Source organism: Numida meleagris, chromosome 5 (assembly GCF_002078875.1).
Source record: "Numida meleagris isolate 19003 breed g44 Domestic line chromosome 5, NumMel1.0, whole genome shotgun sequence".
Taxonomy (NCBI): Eukaryota; Metazoa; Chordata; class Aves; order Galliformes; family Numididae; genus Numida; species Numida meleagris.
In genome coordinates this window covers 37,574,799-37,595,607 of record NC_034413.1, presented here as the reverse complement: position 1 = coordinate 37,595,607, position 20,809 = coordinate 37,574,799, and the positions used below count along the sequence as shown (strand labels likewise).

Here is a 20,809-nt window from a genome sequence, read left to right as displayed (position 1 = left end):
TTCCAGAAAAAGTTCTGCAGGGAAAGGATTAGATGTGATTTCCTTCTGCTTAAATAGAGCCAAAATGTTGAGCTTGACCTTGAAGGGTATTCTTGAGAAACGAGCAATGGCAAACTCTCATGTGACTTGCACCCATCTGTACATGTGAACAAGTGTGAAGGCTGGACTTCAGTGACTGCCCGCAGATTTCTAAGACTTCATTCTTCCCGAGTAACACGAGGTCATGCACAGACTCTTTCACGTGCAAAAGACTCATTAGCCTTAATGATTACATCTCATTCAGATTCTGCCAATGGTTCCTCCCCTTATCTTTTCCAAACCTCACCGGAAGCATCTGCAGTCAAGGAAAAGATCTGCATCTGCAGTCAAGGAAAAGATCTCCACCATATGCCGTAAGGGGCCAAAGCCATTTTTTCAGCCTTACACAATGGCACAACCTGATTCCTATGAATCAAGTATTTGGATTGTCGAATTATTTGACTCTTGGGTGCTTCTGAAGCAAAACCAAGGAGCTGGCAATCCTGAGAGAAGTAAAACAGGGCAATTCCTCTGAGACAGTCTTCCTTTAAGTTGCTTGCTGTATGTTAAGCTTTATTCAGATGATATCTGAAGCATTTTCCTTTCTCATGTCAATGATGAACACTTTTATTACCAGGGAGAGGCTGGTTAATCTTTAACCAAGAATTTACAATTCTTAAAACAAATAACAAAACTTAAGAAGTTTCACGAGCTCTCCCTTTTATTCTGGAGAGGTGGTTTTTTTGCTTGTTTGCTTGCTTTTTGAATCATGAATGCCACCAGATTGATAGCTGTGTTATGAAAGTAAGAATGAGGTGAGCAACGTGAACTGCCCCATAAATCCATACTCATAAGATGGCCCCTGGACATGGCACAGGGGAACTCAGCCAAAAACCCAAGCTGAGGGAAGGAGTCAAAGTAATTCCTTAAGTGATCTGAGTGTTTTTCAACACAAGCCGGACCTCAGGCTACTAACTCTTTTCAAAAGCATGGCAGCCCAAGAGTCAGGTAACTGAAGCCACCATATCCCAGAACAGCACCTGAGAGGGAACACTTGTCGAACTTGCGCTGAAAAACTTCATGCGCTGAAGTTGATGGAAAGATCGTTAGCTTCAGTGCACATCAAAGCGGATCTTGGCCCCATTCCCCAGGCTCATAGCCCATACTCATAACCCCAACTCATAACTCATGCAGCCTCTCTACTTAGCTAATAGGATTTGTTACCAGGTAAGAAACGTGATTCCTTTCGGGTGCAAAACTGCCATTCATGTTTCCTGCTGCAAGAAATAAAAATGTATGCATACACCAATGTTTCCAGAAAGCTTGAATGGAAAACCCTTTCATGTCAGAAGTTTATTTTTATTGGTAAAATATTAAATAATATACAGAATTAAAAACTGCACTTACACTTCTGAGAAGAAATAATTCTTGGACAAATTATATGCTTGTTCCTGAGATTCCCTACATTTATTCCAGTAGCTGTGCACTCAAGACAGTACAAACCTTTATAATATAATCCTTTTCACAAAGTATTACAAAGTTTCTGCAGCTTCTTTTTATTTATACACACATACAGACTCACACTCTCACGTGGCTGCACAACACTCACACATGTACAGAGCACACACATACAGACGTGGAACCATATGTATGCATGTAGACTAAGGTGGAAAATAAAATCAAATTAAGTCCCATAGTTCAGTCTACAGCAGTGAAACCCTTTAGCAGAGGGATACAGCTTTACATTGGGGTTGCTCACATGCACCACTGCAATAGTGATCATTTCTGAACTCATTTATAAGGGCATGTTCCAATTTCTGTGTAAAGCAGTGGGGCAAATCCCAGTGTGTTCACTGGATTTTGGAGTAAATTCTGTTTGTTTTTTTTTTTTTTTTTTCAGATTCCTCAATTTGAGCTCAGAACATCTGTCACAAAACTAAAAATCCTGACCTGGGAGGAACCAGGATCAACATCGAATTCGGCACCAGAGTGGGCAGAACACAACTCCGCATGTCACAAAAGATGCTGTGACAAATGAGTCAAGATCTGAAATTATGTTCAAAGATCTTGTGCACTTCGCTACAATCCCACTGCTCCAGCACGGTCCCTGTTGGTGGGGGAACCTATACAGACTACAGCAGATTACCAGAATTTGGCCCTAAAAGCATGAACCCATGGGCAGTCACCCACGGAATGCACTTTTCTTCTTCAACTCAGACAGCCAAGTCTGGGGAAATATTTTGGCAATCCATCAGAATGAGATATGGTCTCCTCACCTTTGTTATTATTAAAAAGGAATATCTAAAATACAAATTTAAGAGACAAAAGTGGCTACTGTGCATGCGCAGCAACTGCCTTTCCAAGAATCTCAATGGGGTTTTTCTTTTTTATTATGTACCTAAATACATATTTACAGAACAAGGGGTTTCAGTCTACCGGGGGAGAGAGGGGAAAAAAGGCATTAAAAATACGCTATATATAAATATGTATAATATGTAAATCAAGTCCCATCTAAACATACATAAGACAAGGACAACTGTAAAGAAGCTTTTCTGGTCTCTCAGGTAGATAAAGGACACAAGTCCTGTAATTCTTATGCAGGCAAATCTCTCCCATTAGAGCAAATGGAAGCTTCGCACTAGCTAAGAGCTTAGGCCTAATCCAAAATCCATCATCAAACTCAATGAATGTCTCCACTGAGTGGGTTTTGGATTGGACCAAGCCATCTTTTTATTTCTGTTATTTTTCCATAAACATCAATACTAAGTGCTTTTTTTCTTTTTTCTTTTTTCTTTTTAAGAGGAAGAAAAGAAAGCTGCAATTAGAAAAGGAAGGAAGAGGCAAGAACACATTTATCCTTAGTTCAGACCACTGGATGTGTGTCAGTGCCGAATACAAGCCAGAGTTAAGGTCTAGGCCTCAGTCTTAACCTACAGCTTCTCACTTTTTGTCAGTCAAAATCTGAATGTACATCGTTACTCAAAACTTATCTTTGAATGTATTTAAGATAAAGCATTTTGCTTCACTGATTTGTGTTGGCTGAGGAAAGGAAAAGGAAACCATTGTACATTAATAAGACATCAGGGGAAGTATTGCACTTGAACCGAAAAATACCCCTAAAAGGTGGTTTTCTTTGTGATTTTCTGTTTAACTAATATAAGCGAATCATCCATGTCTGCAATGAGCATTTTTAGAAAGCAAGACCCAAGAATGAAGCATAAGAAGGAAATCTGGGGTTGGTAACCCCCACCCTGGAATACAACAGTAGTAAAACTTTTTAAAGCATTTTCTTCCAACAGGAAAAAAAAATTATATGACTTTTTCTTTTTACTTTACAATGTTAAATCTTTCTAAACATTTGCATTAAAAGTTTCCAGTATCTCATAAAAAGATATACATTTTAGGACAAAAAATCAACCAGAAAATAAAACCAACTAAAAAGGAAGGCATATATACAATATTATAATTACATCACTGCAAAGTCATCTCTGAAGGTACTCTAGGTCTTTAAAGTGTTACAAAGAGGACGTACCTTAATATTTTTTCTCAATTCAACTATGTTTTTTTTCTTTTTCCTGTTTTTAATATAAAACTACACTTGAGTACAAAAATATGTAAACAGACTGTACAGCCAATGAACAAAAGAACACACACAGACACAAAAAAAAACAACCCGAGACAGCCCCGAGCTATAGGAGATAAGAGCAGGCCCAGACTTAAAGCTAAGAGAAGGAAAAGGGGGAGAAAGAAAAAACAACTGAAAACCAAAGGGAACTGCTACATGACAAAGGAAGGGAACATGTTCAAGCTCTGAGAACACTTGACAATTAGTCAAAGAATCGATCACAGTTTCAGAATCTGAACTACTATGAAAAAAATAACCAGAAGTAAGTCCTTCCCTTGTTACAGCGTGCTCAGAAGCGAACATCCATTTCCAGTAAGCAATGTCAAATCCCAGTAAGTGCATAGTCGGGGATTCAGTGACCTCTACCCCTTCAAGAAGCTTTTCTTATTCCACGTCACTTGAGGTAAAGCTAAATGGCCCAATTTACTGCAAACTGTCCTCTTTGTGCCAATAAGGGCATCATGCTCTCCCCTCTGCCTTGCAGGAGGCTCCCATATTTCACGTCAATGGACAACATGGACTGCAGGCTGCCAGCACACATGCACCGCAAGGTGCAAAGGATTAAGGCTGCTACAGACACACTTGTGGATTCACCTTCACCACAGAACCCTGCTACCGGGTGCTGTCGACAAAGAGCTGGTGGAAATTGCTGCGCTGTACCACTCAGCAAGGAAAGCCCTAATCTAACACATTAAGCACAGGGTTAACTGTAAAGCTTTTTTGTTTTTTTAAACTGCAAATAATATTAGGATGGTCACTGCTGCCCACAGAACAATAAGTGCCATGATGTAGAGGAATGGGACTTTGCAGCAGAAGAGCATGGGCAGTTGTACTCCCAAATGAGGATCGATGTGAGCAGAGCAGTAACCACCTTTCTGAGGGATAGAAGTGAACTGGAGTAACTGGGAATGCTGCATGAGCCTAGAACAGAAAACTGGTAATGATCTCCTTGGCCAATCCTTCAGCCCTTTTCTTAATGGGATAAAAGAGAATATTTTTGCTACAGAGCAAATTCTGCTTCTTCTTTCCCTAATTCCTTATCCATCCTCCCACTGGGATGGTCAGCCCCAGCAGACCTGTGCCGAGGAGCTGGCACAAGATCCAAACTGCGCCAGCACCCTCAGATGCTGCAGGAAAAATAACCAGGTCTGAAACTAGGTCACCAGCCCGCCAGGAAAGCACCAAAGCAATACTGTGCTTCTCACCCAAGTACACCAGCTCATAAACCCATACAGAGGGGAGAGAGCTCCTCCTGGCCTCCAACACGCACCTATCCCATAACATCACCCAGATGGGTTTTTCCTTGTTTGGTTCCAGCAACTGGGGTGGCACTGGCATCATAGTCTCATGGTAGCCCCATAGACCAGCTCCAGTTGGATGCTGGAATGCACCTGGCCAGGGTGACTGCAGACCTTCCCACTCCTACAGCCAGCCTCTTCCTGCAAACCTCACAGCTAAACACTAGGACAGCTCCCTCCCGGCCCAGCTGCCAAAAGGGCACAGGGGTCCAGGATCTGCCTTGCCCGTGGTACGAGAAGGGTTTTACTTTGGGTTGGCTCTTGTGCATTCTGAAAGGGCAGGGCAAGATATCATGAATGACATCATGAACTTTCAAAATGCGTTTTAAAAAGGCACATTTACAATAAAGCATATATCTAATTATACAGTACCATATATATAAATATACTTTCTCAACATCTCCAGCTGCTCTAGACCGTAAGTCATTACTACCACCTATTTTTGTTTATAAAGGATACTAAGCCAAGCTAAGATGTACATTTCTAGCATCAAAGTCAATTTCATCACACTCTTCCTAAAATTCCCACCTTAAGTTCAGCAGATTCAGGTAACAGTGAAGCCTCCCTTTTCCCTCCTTATTACATTATAATGCACAGCAAGAGTTAAGTAAAGGAATATTACCTCATGAGGGAACTGTATTAGTGCTGCTCCTGTCCTTGGCTGAAGTAAGCACCTTTCCCTAAATTGTCTCCAAAGCTTTTCTCTGGAGGAAGGACTGTTCTCTGTCATCTTTCAATGCATTCCCAAATAAGAAGAAAAAACAAACAGTTTAAGAGCCAGACAACAGTAATAACATCCTATTGAAGGCCAGTTTTGAAGGGTTTGGTTGGATTCATGGCCTTCTTCCTGACAGCCCCAGTTTAGGAGTGCTCTTGTAAACAGAACAAAATTTGGGAATTCTTTAAAAATAGAGAATTTCTTCACTGGTAAGTAAATACACATTATTTTCACATGGCTATTTGTGAGCCGTCCCCTCAGACTGTAGAAATTACTACTACTATTAAAAAAAAAAACAAAAACAGGCCAGTTTATAAATTTAGATTCTTTCTCTCTAATATGGACCAACAGCAGTTAATGCCCAGACACCTCTCACATCACTTCATAGATGGAAGCACTTTTTAAGGAGAATAAAATTGTTTTAATCTCATAAGTCACTGAGTAAAGAGCTGGCTTTCCTGAAAAATGCTATATATTTTGATGTGCACTCATAACTGACTGCAAAGAGGGGTGGCTGTAAAATCCATTGGCTGTAACAGCAGATATATAGATAATGCCCTTTGCTCCACGAATATGGATCACATCAAGAGCACAATAAGCAGCCATACTCCTGTTTGAATTAATAGGCTTGTGCTACTCTAAATTGAGTTAGAATCCTGCCATTTTGGATGTAAAATGAAGTGAAGGGGTTTATTGGCAGAGATGTTTGCAGAAATTGCTTTTTTTTTTTAATATAATGAAAATGAGAAATGCACAGGAAGCCAATTCTGAATTTGCAAATGCATATTTTTAACTGGAAACTCAATTCCAAGAATTTCAAGAGAGTCCAGTAAAAATCAGCCAGGTTCGATTTCAAACACCAAATACTTAGAACAATTGGATTTGCAGGCCAAGGATTATCTACTGAAATTCCTAGTATACTCTGAATGACTAATGAATTTGACAGAACTCAACAGCTTTTCTTAGAAAAGCTTGCATGCTTCCACACAGGGGTAAAATGATTTATATAAAACTCTCCACTAGTTTTCCCTAGGCCAACTAGGCAACTGCTTTTGAGGAACCAGGGATTGCTCCTTTCTCCCAACAGTAATGCCAAGTGGGAACTGAACACTAAAACAAACAGTAGTCCAAAACTTTGTTCAAAACTCAAATTGGAATTTAATCTTTTTTCTTTCCCTAGTTCTAGGATGAAAAACTTCACCGAGCCTTCAGAAAAGGACACCGATAATAGAAATTAATGCAAATCACTCAGCTTCTTGCTCTCCAAAAAATGAAGGTTTTGGAAGGTAGCTTTATTAACAGTGTGTCCTCTTCCTCATTCTCTGCTCCTGTGGTATCAATACACAGTACTTCTTCCATACAATTCTTGCATGCTGCCACTAGAATCAGGAGCTGGGCTTGACTGAAGCCAGCTACAACGCCACTGAGCTTCCCTCTCTGATCTCTGAAGCACAGGACATACACTGCAGGAGGTATCGATGAACCATCAGCAAGTAAAACAGCACTCTAACAAGCTGTGGATATAATTGCAAACAACTTATTTGTGGATACACAAATGATGCTCTGTCTTTCCCCAGTCCTTGTGCTTTCCCAAGCACAGGCATAATTTTTTAATGCTTGTTCCCTAGTGCTAACTATCTGAAAAATCCAAAGCCCATATTCTTCCCACTGACAAGAGGGAAGAAAGGACTGTCACATTTCCCACAGACAGAAAGTGATACTCAGCCACCCTTCTTTTTGTACAGATGTGTCTTTTCAGAGCCTCATGCAAGCCCACTGACTTTCAGCACCCTTTCCTTTGCATGTCATTACTAGATACCCTTTGGTGCCCAAGCAGAAATAACAACTGCCTCCCCACAACCCCTTGAGATATGCAGTAAAAGCAACTCCCTTATTCTGGATTTCCAAACACCTGATGATGCAGAGCAAATCCGGCCACCTCCTAAGCCATCTTCCATTGCTCTAGGGAATCAGCCATACAGAATAGAAGCAATGTCCTGCAGTATCTCCTTTTTCTCCCGCGCAAACTCCTTTGATTGCACCAAGTATAAGAGAATGAGAACGGCCTGGAGGACGGCAGCAAATCACCTGCCTGAGTTTTCCGTACGTTAGAATAAGGAAAGAAGGAGGAGGAGGAGGAATCCAATGACATTAAGAACAATGTTGGGAATAGGTCTTCAAATCTGTCATTCCAAAACCTGTATATTCCCAGCCTTGATAGGTCTCACATTACACCAGATGACATTTCTCTCCATATTGTATTATAATTAATAGGCTGCTCCAAGACTTTACCAGCTTCTACTTAATAGCATTTCAGTGCTGGGAAGAAGTCATCAGGTAATCTGGCCATGATCTACAGTATCCTTTCTAAACACAGGTTCTGGCTGCCAAGAATGTCACCATAAAGATTTCAATCGATACCACTCAGCTCCTACTTTCAAATGCTCCGGGTCTAGGAAGGGAAAGAAAAAAAACAACAGTACCCTCCAAACAAAGAGTAAACTGGCATGTGTATGGTGTACACAGATTGAAGTAAGCAGATGGGAACTCATTATGGCCTGATCTTGCTTCCTCTCTTATACTTTAGTAACTTTATATTTTGGAGAAGGTCTCACTGAGCGCACGGAGACCGCTTGCATGGAGGGGGTTAAACTCACACAGCTCTTTCCATTCTCAAGCTGTGCTCTTGTTGCACAACAACAACATTTCAATTGTGATTGGTACAAACAGTTGGGCTTCAATGGCAATCTGTCACATAGGTTTAAGCCCAGTTTTTAACTGATGCAACCTGCAACTTGGGTGGCTGCTGGCTTTGTTACTTTTGGGGGGAGAAACAAAGGAAACAAAACAGACTGGTGTGTTGGTTTTTTTTGGTTGCTGCTGTCCAGTCTGTAGCCCAAGGAAATGATGGAGTTTGTTTCTGCATTTGTTTTCTCTACAGTGAAATTAATAAATTATGAATAGAAATGAAATCTGAATTGAAATCAAAGCACAGCACCTGTGTATCTCCATGAATCAATTGCTGAAGAAGCAGGGAAGGTCATATGCAATCTGTGTGTTTGCAGAGCCAGTGTGCTCTCTAAGAGCAAAGGCTATCCAGAAAAACATGTACTTTCACTCCTAAATTAAAGGAAGTTGATGACATGAAGACAAAAGCAAGTCACTGGTTCAGCAAATAAGATGTCAACCACAGAAAAAATGATCAAGACTCAGATTCTTATGTAGCTGAAGTAGTTGGGGTAGTTCCATTACATTCAGTGTAGCTAAGAGGATTAACGCTGGCCGATGATCTGGGCCCTAGTTCTTTCTCATCTGCAAGTATTAGTTCAGGCTGCTGCCAAGAGGTTAACACTGTGATAATAGAATGAGAAAGTATTTATATAGGCGTATATAGATATATAATTATATTTAATGAACACTTTGCTACTAGTACTTTTGTTATTTTCAACTCTGTCATTTTACAATAAAACTATTTTAGAAGAGCAGCAGAACCTCTTGAGTAAACTACAGACTCTCACCCACTCCTAGGCCACTTACTCTCCCAGAAGCAAGTTTAAACATTATTTGTAAATTAGATTTTTTAAACCATAGGGTGTAACTAAATAATTAAGGCTCCCAAGGGTCTCTAAGAAGCCAGTGAGTCAACAAATAGGCATGGAGTAACAGCAAATCAACAACTCTAAAAAAGGTGCTTCATAAGTTAAGGAAAATAAAAATACAGAGCCTCACACTTACCACAGAAGGCCCTTAGACTTATGAAACTAAACTGCTGTTATGTAGTACAGTGTTAAGACTTACGTTTCTTTTCTTTTTTTCTTTTTTTTTTTCCTTTTTTTCTTTACATTCTAGAGGGGCAATACACACTGCATCCAGGAAAAAAGCTCACCCTAGAAAGTAATTTTGAAAGGAATGATGACTTTGATTCATGCTCCTAAAACCCTAAGCAGTTTTGCTTTAAAAATTATTGTTCATTTTGTAAAATAAAGGCTTCCAGCCACCAAAACCCCACACCATATCTGCACATATAAAAAAAGGCTCTCCTCTGAAATGTTTCTATTTGTCTGAAATTATAAATGAGTGGCAACTCATTAAGACTTTAAAGCGCCTAGCAGAGTTGAGTAACATCCCAAAATAGGACATAATATACAGCTGAGACAGAAACAGACTGCCTTTCAGCTCCCACAAAATACACATCAGGTCACTTCCCAACAAGTGACAGCAACAACAATCCCCCCCCTTTTACCCTTCCCCTTCCTTCTTTCCATTCTTAAGCCAGGCAGAGCAAATGAAATCAAGTCCACAAAAAATAAGGTTAACAATAATATTAATTAAACAACAGCAACAACAACAACAGCAAAAAACAACAACAGCAAAAAACAACAGCAAAAAACAACAACAGCAAAAAACAACAACAGCAAAAAACAACAACAGCAAAAAACAACAACAACAAAACAGGCGCATCAGTGTCTGAGGAAAAGTGGGACTGTAAGTGCAGTATTTCTTCATGTGCAGTTCTTCTACTTCATAAGAGTCCCCTTTGGATGAGAAGGCCTAGTGGAATGTGTGCTCCCCTCGAACAATGTGCGATGAGAACTCATAGCGGTCCTGGCTTCGGTAGCCACAGATGTTGCACTCCAGCGGGTCCCGGTAGCCATGGCAGCCCATGTGGATGGTGTACATGACGTGGTCCAGGAAGAGAACGCGACAGTGCTCACACTTGAAAGCCCTAATCTGCTCCCCTTCTCCATTGATGACCTTGTAGATATCCTTTAAAGAGCCCTTTGAAGCTTTTGTGGCATCCAAAGCCTTGGCATCCTCCTTCATATAAGCCGGGCTTGGCTTCCTCTTGGGGTTTAAGGCAGAGTTTCCTTGGTAGGACTGGCGGTCTTCGTGGCTGCTCTCTGAGTCAGTAGAATCCAGGCAGCTATTGCTCGGGGAGCCCTCTCTATCTTGGGTTCGACTCTTTGGTCTGATGAGGGAGATAGGGCCATCCATGTTGTTCTCGTGACTATCAGCTGTTTCCCTGCTAATGGGCCTTTCTATCCTGTTAGGATGATAGACCTGAGCATAAGGTGAGCTGCTGACTGGGGTCACCTCTGCAATTGTGCTTGGTGTGTGCTGCATCAGGGGGTGAAGTGAGTCAGCTCCAAGGTAGGCGATTGCATTGTGGATGGCTTGGTCCATCATTTGAGACTGCATCAGATCAGACTCTTTTTCATAGGATAGGTTCATATCAAAGTGAATATCTGGATAGCCAAGTCTCATGAGCTTTTCACCTAAGGGACAAGAGGAAATGAGTGAGAAAAATCCATGCAGTCACTCCAAGGTTTCACTGTAAAAGGGATGAAGGAGGACAGAAAATCCCAGCTTGAAGCGAAATGCACTCCAGAGTCCAAAGCTGGCCACAGAATGAAGCAAATAATGTGAGCACCTGACATCTTCAGTTCAAGGTAAAGTACTTCTGCAGCTCATCCCCTTAATAAAAAAAATAACTACCCCCAACATTTGGAACTAAAAAAAAAAAAAGACAAAAAAGTCCTGCATCTGTTGAGGCAGGAAAACATAACAGATAAATCACACATATAGCTTAGTTTAATTTGGTAAAAGGCAAAAGTGACTTTCATTGCCATAGGATAAATACATTTAGAATGAGGATGAAAGCTGATGGATTCATCACTGTGTGAGTCCAAATTCACATATTTTCAAATCAGTGGCATTACAGATACATGGAATCAGAACCACAAACAGGTAGATTAAGTTAGTTACAGGGCATGATGCATATTACAGATTTCCTTTAAAGTTAACAAATTTGCAGCTGCTTACATCAGGACACAGTGCAGCAGCACTGCTTTTCCAGTGATGGCTTTAGAGCGTCAGTAAAAGGAAAGTTCATATAATAACTCCATTTAATTAAATAGAAAAGATTATATGCATAACCGTATGTCTAAGATACAAGATACACTCACCCGCATGTGTTCACACACATGAATATTAGTTAACAGTTCATTTTTGAAACTGATTTAACAAAGTCTGATAAATAATTTTAGTTTTTACTAAATAGTTTAGTTTTTACTGTCTTTGTTATTTTTCACTGCCTCAGAACATAAAACCACACTTTTCTTCAATGGTGTAAGCTAATTAATTCAGGGAATCAATGCATACAACTAGTTAGTCAGTCCAAGGACTAAAAAACTCAAAAAAATCTATTACCTTTTGCCAAAATTGCCTGGAACAAAATGTGTATAAACCAACGTAAGAAACAGAACTGTAATCCCAAATCTCTTCCAAATAGCATTAGTACACTTCTACATACTATCATTCAGCATTTTATTTTAGGCTATAATAATTCCTTCCCATTTAGTGTGGCTTATCTTAAAGTGATGCACAAAGAAAAATAATTTTACATTACCCATGAAACAATCAGGTTATCTTTGGAGATGATGCATCCCTTTTGCTTGGAAACTTAGCCCTGATTAGCAAGGTAATTAAATGCAAGTTTAAAGTGAAGCATGTGAATATTCCTGGTCTCTTCAACAGTATTGCTCATGTGCTTCTGATTAGATACCATATTTATATATCTAGATACATTTCCTATGGCTGGCTGTATTACACTTATAGCTCACCAAAAGCAAGTATAACATATAAAACAGTTCCTTTGTTACACTTCAGACATTTGGAGAAAAATACAGAAAAACTGAACAGTGACAGCTTTAGTTATCTAACATGGCTTAAGGATGACCCTTGCCAAACATCCGCTTTTCAGTACAACTATGGCTGTCCTGCCACCAATAGCATGGATGACTCTTTCGTGGTCCAGTTCCACTTGAAATGGAGCAACTACTTCCCAGGTGGGGTGGGAAGAAGGCTGCAGGAGGCATGTAGTGTCTTTGGCATGGTCGGATAAAAAAAAGAAAATGGAAAAGCCCATTAGGACCCTGTCACCTGCTCTGGTCACCCTTATCGCTCCCGTATTTGAACAACGAACTAGATCTGGTGGAAGAGTCTGATCCACTCTCCAAACATGCTCTCAACCCTCTGTAGACTAGAGAGATCAAGAAATAACACTTGTCCTTTATGGATGACTTGGATGAATGATGCAGACATTATGTTGATTCCTTTTTTCTTCCACATTTAGTGATTCCACCAGACAGCAGAGTAAATGGTAAATTGCCAATGACCTGAATTATTCATTCCTTTAATTATGTTTCAAAGATGTCAGAGCCTTAAAAATGGCACGACACATGTAAAAGTAAAATAAATGATAACATAGGAAGAAGAGGACATAAGATACGGAGCTCAGAAGAAATAATAACAAATCAATCTAACATAGTTTTCAATTTTAATTCATCTTCAGCCAAATCTATACTTAAGAGTAAGTAATCATTTTCAATTTTCATTCCAAACAATGCTTACATTCTATATATTCTTGCCCTACATTACTCAAGTGGAAGAAGGAACACTCTCTGCTGTGATCATCTTACGACATTCAGAAAAAATCCTCAAAACAGGTTTCTGAAGCTAGATCAAGGATCAGAGACATGTCTGTCCTCTGATATCTGTAGTCCATTTTGTCAAGTCTTTACAGCAACTGCAATGTCACTTTAGAGAAAGCCACAAGAAACCCTGGTAAAGTCAGTTACAGTGTTTACCACTGGCTAAGTTTCCTTCTGACCCCCATTAACTAGAAGTTGACTAACTTTGAAGAAAGCTAAACCTCACAGGTTCTGAGATGTGTATTTTTAATACTTACTATAACAGCTGTAGTCTTAACATATGACACACCAATGTCTTCTTTTGTATTCTGCCAAGTTCTTAACCTCAGTGATACTCTGTGACACTGAGTACCACTTTCAAACTGAGACTATGTGAATCTGCTTCATGTGATCAGCCTGAAGTGTCTGCCTCTCCATTCATTGAAAAAGAGGCAAAATGAAGACACACAGGAGTCTGAGTGCTTATGTTATTTTTTCTGCCTCCACTATCTCAAAAGAGTTAGCAAGACTAGTACCTCAATGGTAGATATATAAGCAAGTATCTCAAACAAAGTTAACTCTATTTGCTGTATGGTTCTTCCTTTCCTCATGAAACTTTAGCCAGAGTAGCAACCGTGGTCCATAACGAAGCTCCCTTGGAGACTGCTGATCAGAAAGAGCAGTAAAGTATCAATAGATGCAATATGCAAAGATTTGAGCTTATGCTTACATGACCTTCCCATAAACACCATTAAGCTGTTTTGGAAAGGTGCCATACTTGCAGTATGCACAGGAAAATTTCCTGCAAGCAAGAGAACCATTACAAGTTCTTCCTGACAGAGTTGAACAATATTTCACTGGGGAGAAAATGGGAAGAAAAGTGAGGTCATTGTGAAAAAGAAAGGTAGCAAAGCATAGACTCTGCTGGTTTTCAGCTCAGACACTGATGCCAGGAAAGATCAGACATGGCAGAAAATAAGATACAGTAAATAAGAAAGAGGACACCTTCCCCTGTGGCTGAATCTGGATAAAAAGCTGCATGTTACATAAAACTCTGAATTCCTATCCTCAGAAAAATGGAATACCAAGATATCTGTTATGCTTATAAAAGAAGCAACTTCATCTTACAATGAAAAAGTATACCCTATACAATATAAAGCTATAGTGCATCTCACACAAGGATTTCCAATCGGTAAGTTTGCCTTTCAAGACAGTAACGACATATGACAATAAGCATGTGAGTGGACTCTTCTTTTCTGGTCTAAAAGAGAGGCTGTCATTTGCAACTTCCAGAAACTGATTTTATTTATACCATCCAAAGAATGTGTTGGCTCAGTTGGGAGGTACGCTTATAACATGCAAAACTATACTGCTTATGGCAGCAGCACGGGTACTCCAGAACCTAAGGGAGAAGAAAGAGCGCTCTCACACCCTCCCAGACGAATTCTGTATCCTTGCAAAGACAGCCTTTAAGAGGTACTGCAAATATAATTACATCTAAGTCTGTGGACAACTAATGTGGAAAATAGAAAGAAAAAAATGTTGAGGTGTGAACTGCCCTTCTTCCTCTCGGGGCTGTAAGAGGTCTGAGGTCTAGCACATCAGTTTAAACGTCAGCACATATGACTATTTCACTGCTGATCACAATGTGCAGGGAAGTACAGCACTTAGTAAGACGACAATATGGAAATCTGCAATGTTTACAATTTCTTATAGCTGGATTTGGTTTGTCAGCAGAGAGTCCAGCTCCTATTGTCACAGCCTTTTCAACACTAACTTGTGTCACAGCAGTAAATTAAAACAGAATATACATCCTCCTGTTCTTATCAGCTGTACAGGAATTCATTTCAGCCCACTCAAAGAAAATGGATTAAGAATTAAGCTTTTATCTCAGAAAGACTAATAACAACGTACAAAAGAAACTGATACCTCCTAGCATTCCTTGCATGGGTTGTATTATTTCTTACCTAACCCTGTCAAAGAAGGTGACAGAAAAGAAAGGACATGAAAATTTTCAGCGAGTGCATGGAAGAAACCTAGCACTGGTATTTGGGGATGGCCAGCTGACTGCCAACAGCCGGGTCAGTGTGTCAGTGGCCCCAGGTGAGATGCTGCATGCTGTTAGCCCTCTACTATTCAAAACTATGTGGGTTAGCTTAAAACCATCCTCAGCGGTGATTTAACAAATCTGTCTGAATCTCCATTTAGCTGAGGGGCAATGACTTTTCCAAATGGCTGTCTTAATTGCCTACAGTCCTCCAATTCTCTCTCCGCAAGTGTCCTCAGTGTAGGCACAATGAGTACACAACACCCTTAAAATCTATATGACTGTCCTTCCAGGGAGTGAGTGCGGAAAACACACATTACCTTAGTTCAGCATCTAGCAGCATATACTTAGCCCAAATAACTCTCTGTCCTACCTCACCTTCTAACAAGTTTAACACTGCCTCAGCGACTGTGAAAAGTAGATTTAAGCTACAACTCAACACCAGTAAAATCTTCCATACTGTCTTCTGTTACGAGCTGAAGAACTTTGAGACATCAAGATACAAAGCAAAATAGGAATTCTGGGTCTAGGATTCTAAATTCGGTAATCAAAAGTGATCCAACACTGTTTTATATCCATGAACTAAGAAATTTATCAGGTACAGAACACTGCACTTGGAGCAAGCACTTCTAACAGAAGCAATGTGATTTTGCTTCCTTATGTCAGTATTATCAGACCAGTTGTTGCTAACTCTCAGGAATTAATACAAGCTACAAGTCATGAGATACTTCTTTTTTTTCCACACACACACACATATGGAGACAGATAATTATATGAGTCTTACTTTTTACTTGCTGAGTGAGGAGAGGGAAAGATGACAAGCCTTTGTCAAAAAGACAAAGGGTCACAGAAAAGTTAAAAAACAAAACAGAACAGATTTAAGGCACAGTAAAAAGCTCAAAATTTTCTAAGTCATTTTCATTATTATGAGGACCTTACTTTTGAATGGTCTGGGCTGGCAAAATTAATTCTATTGTTTTCAGAATTTTTTGCTGTGCTTCAACCATCTCAACCGTTGCCCCTCCTTGCCATGATCAAGTTTTGAGAGTGCTACTTTTCCCCTTGGTTTTTTTTTTGGCTACCTTTCACAAGTTCCTAGCAGTCTATATCTACACTCTAAAAATAATAAAAGGCGTATCTCAAGCTTACCCACAAACTTCTGCGGGGTGGAGCTTTTACGCTTTCCCAAGTTGCTTGTCAGCTTCTCTATAACAGCAGGTCTCTCAAAAGGCACCATGGGAATATTGTTGTCCATCACAGGCTCTTGTTCCTTACAATCTTCCATAGGAGGTACTACATAAAACCAAAAAAGTGTATCAGACAAGTCTGGTCTACACTTGACAGATGACACAAAACATTTGAGCTCTGCTGGTTGTGCAACAAGAGCAACACAAAATAAAGCAAGGTGTAAAAATACAGTGGGCATTCAGATAGCATTCCCCTTTGAGCAGGCAGAGCCATGCTTTTTCATTGTCTGTCTTTGGGAACATCTTGATTTGCAGAATCTAAACTTTATGTATTTATTAAAGGACTTCTCTTGTTCTGAATACAGAAGGTCCTATTGAGGAGAAAAGAGAGCTACTGGTACATGGTACTTCAGAAAATTCCCTCTGTAGATCGCATTTTCTGTTTTTCTCCCTCCAACTTGATCCCGTGTTACCAGTGTAACTTTATGGCTACCTTTGTGGATTCACTTAATATCATGCTTATCTTGTTTATCATTCTTATTTTCTTATCACACTGATCTCAATGACTAGAAAACACACAATAGCTTTGCATTCCCAAGACAGAGGCTTCCAAAATGAAGAATGTGTTTGTTAAGGTGTTTCCTTTGTTTCTATATATGAGACTAAATTCACCAAACATTGTACTGAAATTGCAGGATTAACATGATATGGAGATTCCCTTCAGAACCAGTGAAGGAAACTAACAAGTTTTTGAACTAAAGCTTTTTCCCTTCAGACACAGACCTAACAATCAGTAAACGCAAGTCTTTTGCATCTCTCCTCCCACTCTTTGGTACCTCTTAATGACACCAGAAGGGTCAGTGGTACCATGCTGAGGATTAAGCTCAGAAAGCCTGAGTCATCCACAACACGTCAAGTGGGATTCTGTGTGTAGCTCTTCCCGCTGCCCAGCAGCATATCATTCCTTATTATTCTTTAGAAAATAGGAGAAATCTGAGGAGGATTATCAACCATCGTCTGTGTGCTAACGAGATGGTTAATGTATTAAAAAAAAATTATTTGAGAAGAATGAATAGCAGAGAAATAGGAAGTGGGATTATCTGCCAAAGAGTTCTTGTGATTTGTAAGCTGTGAGCGTCCCATCACAGTATCTTCATTAGGTAAATCTTCCAGTGAAGTCACAGCAGCTATTGCTGAGGTAGTAGAGAAAGGCCAAACCCCGCATCTTCTGCTAGTTCTCTCCCATTGTTCCTGTAGCAGCCTCTCATGTCATTTCTCATTCAGTTACTTTTCTTTGTGATTGTGCCATAAATGAGCATCACCAGCCTGCTTTCCTCCCATGTAACTTGACTGCCTTCAGGATCCTAATACGGAATAATCACTCATCTGTTCTTAAACATGTAGCTGTTTGCTTGCACATAATGTATGAAAAATGAGGTGTTAAAAGCCTCATCTTTGCCTTCTTTCTGGTAAGGAAGAGCAAATACCAGGCAATCATAAAGCAGAGTATCTGCTCAGGTGAACTTCTCAATTCAGACATTCATAATAAGAAAACATAGCAATTTATTCATTTGATTCCATTTGTGCCTCTGCTGCTAGGGCAAGCTGAGTACTTTGAGTTTTAGAATCTCCCATATGCTATAAAATGATTTACTCTGCTGCTTTTTTATTTGTATGGGATGCTCCCCCTGAGAAACACAATAGTTTCTCATTTACAAGGCACTCCTGCTGGTATCAGTGAAAGAGGAAGAAAAAGCATAAATATGAAATGAATCTAACATTGCAACAAACTGGGATGTAGCGTTCAAGTGACCTAACTAATACCCAGTGCAGTTTGGGAGGTCTGAAATACTATCATAGATATGGCTAAATTCTTAAGGTTATGCAAACACTCTTTGTCCAGAGCTATCTGCACAAGTTTTACTCTACTCCAGTATTTATTGAGATTTTATAAGAAAGGAATGATTACATCTGTTGATTTTCACTAGGAACTGGTGTCTGACTGTCCATTTAGCTTAACAAATAACAGTGTGAGAACCCTAGTTTCCTGCTCAGTGGCTATAATTGTCCTCACTGTGATGGGACAGGTTTGGACGTGTGTGCCACTTCAAGAATTTCCAGTCCTTGGCATGCCAGATGCACAAGACTTGTAGTGGGAACCTAAGGAGGTGCAGAGGGCTCTAAATATCTCATATGATGACCTGCTGCCTTTGTAGGACTGTATTTGCCCACAAAATCAATTGAAAGCCTAATTTCTTTAGGTATCTGATTAAACCCAAAATTTAGCAACATTTGTATTTCTTATAAAGATTAATAATTGACTAATTCTACTGTTGGGCATATGTGTGCAAAATTTCCTAGATGGAATTTGAAATCTTTCTTCCACAAAGGATGAATAGTGCTAAAAAAAAACATCTGTTCTTCTCTAAAATCAGGCAAAAATTCTGCTCGGACTTTTAAGACTAAAACCATCATCAATAAAACATTCTCTTTTCTATATTTTATGCTGTCAGCTCTTTTTCCTGCCTCTGAACTCAACTCTATAATCACTCAATCACACCAGTATTTGAGTTACAGTGAGAATAAGTTACCAGAACGCGTTTTGTTATGCAGACTTCCTGGGAAAGAGGAGAGATGGAAACAGCCTAAGTGTACTTCACTACCTTGCATAGTAGGAGCTACTGAAGAACAGCTGATATAACTAGCTTTGATACAACTTAGTTTAACCTATGAAATTATAGTATCACCTCAAAAAGACTTTTAATCCAGAAACATTGCATCCAGTCCTTGAAAAGCCAAAGACTGAGAATGTTTCTGTTAAGGGATGTTCTTACTCTGCTATCAGGCCGCGCTCCTGGATGTTCACTCTCCCTGACACAGCTGATGTCCTCAACTGCAGTTAACACCAAATGGTGTTCTTAAGCTCAAACTCTCAATATGCAAACCTGGATGGTCTCCAGAACAAAATCTATATTTTCCTGAAGGCATCAGTGTTATGGTCATACAGATATTTTTCAGTTTTTTCTTCCTCATTTATAAGAAACCACACATACTGTTAAAAAAAAAAAGTTAACGTTCTTCCAGTGAGGAAAGAATTGGGAAAAAAAAAACAAGTCAGAAAATTGCCCAGCATGTGTTTTGCTGATAAATACTTTTGTTGCAGACAACAGACACTAGGCTAAGTCTCAGCTGGTATAAATTAGTATTACTCCATCACCCTCAATTTCCTTTCTTAAGTTCACAATATTGCTATTTAAAAAAGTGTATGTGTGTGCACTGAGAAATGACAGGATGTATTCCCACAGACCCTGGTGAGAAGTACCCCATGGGACAAGCATTTTAACTACATTTTAAGCAACTATGCAAGAGGGGAGGACACAGGGCCATTGTGTATTTTATGTGCAGTTGGCCTTTGAGCCTCTCACAGCCTACGGCTAAGCTCCTTTCTCCTTCTCCTAAAAAGAGTATTCTTCTCTGCTTTATTTTAAGAATTTCCCTGGACTTTTTGCTTTGTGGAGATGGAGAGGAATACATATATATATATATGAGTACAAACCACAGCTAGCATTCAATCTTTCTCCCTAATTGATAATGCAAACATCAGACACACTGCCTTCAGAGGCTGACACTTTCGTCACCCCCAACACACCTCTAGCTAGAATACCACACACACTAATTTCTACCTCAATGGCCAGTACTGCTTAGCTGAGAATGGCTGACAACATCAGGGGAGCTCTCTTGCAGCAGACAGCATGTAAGTGAGCTGCTATGCTAAGCTGGGGACAGGACCCAGCCACAAGGAAGGGCAGCTCAGCAAGAGGATGGAGTGAGACCCAGTGCCAGGAACTTGTGCATTCCTACCCACACACTGAAACCCAGCCTCTCCCTGCCTCTTGCTTCCCCTTGCGGCTTTGGTCAGGTGATCTAGCTGTCTGCAAGGCAAAGATAATTCAAATCAAAGTAAATATTTGCAGCATGCCTATAATTTGATCTAGCAGAGTGCAATGTTTGAAAAACTCCCAATTCTCAAAGGGCTGCCCAAGTTTACTGGAATTAACCTCTGCAACAATAATTTAGACCCAGCACAGCCACTTACACCCAAAAAGCGAGATGCCTGCAGGAATGAGAACACCCCCACGTCCACCTTTTCTGCACATCATGGTGTTAAAGGATTGAACAGGAGTTCCTCTGCCATGTTTCCAGAGGCCAGTGCAAGTGTAAAGATCCAAGTAACACAAGGCACTGATTTTAGCATCTGGAACACACAGCTGGTGAAGGGACTGATCCCAGCTGGGCAGGCCTCAAAACACTCAGAAAAACCAAAGTCCTCATAGAGTATTTGGAAAGACAGCCAGGTAAACTAAACACTAACGTGATGCAAAATAAAGCAACAATTGAAACCTCCAAAGCACATATTCACTCAACACCAAGAATATCCTTTCAA

At 40.0% G+C, this 20,809-nt stretch overlaps 1 protein-coding gene across 22 annotated transcripts in view; it reads right to left on the bottom strand.

The window, feature by feature from the left end:
* IKZF2 (IKAROS family zinc finger 2) overlaps positions 1,357–20,809 on the bottom strand; it is a 114,012-nt gene continuing 94,559 nt past the window's right edge. For all 22 annotated transcript variants that reach the window (XM_021400791.1, XM_021400796.1, XM_021400788.1 and 19 more), the window contains 2 exons: positions 16,328–16,471; positions 1,357–10,935 (listed from right to left, as the gene is read on the bottom strand). In XM_021400791.1, the coding sequence (XP_021256466.1) occupies positions 10,211–10,935; positions 16,328–16,471 (869 nt within the window). In that variant the 3' untranslated portion in view covers positions 1,357–10,210. The remainder of the gene's footprint in view (positions 10,936–16,327; positions 16,472–20,809) is intronic.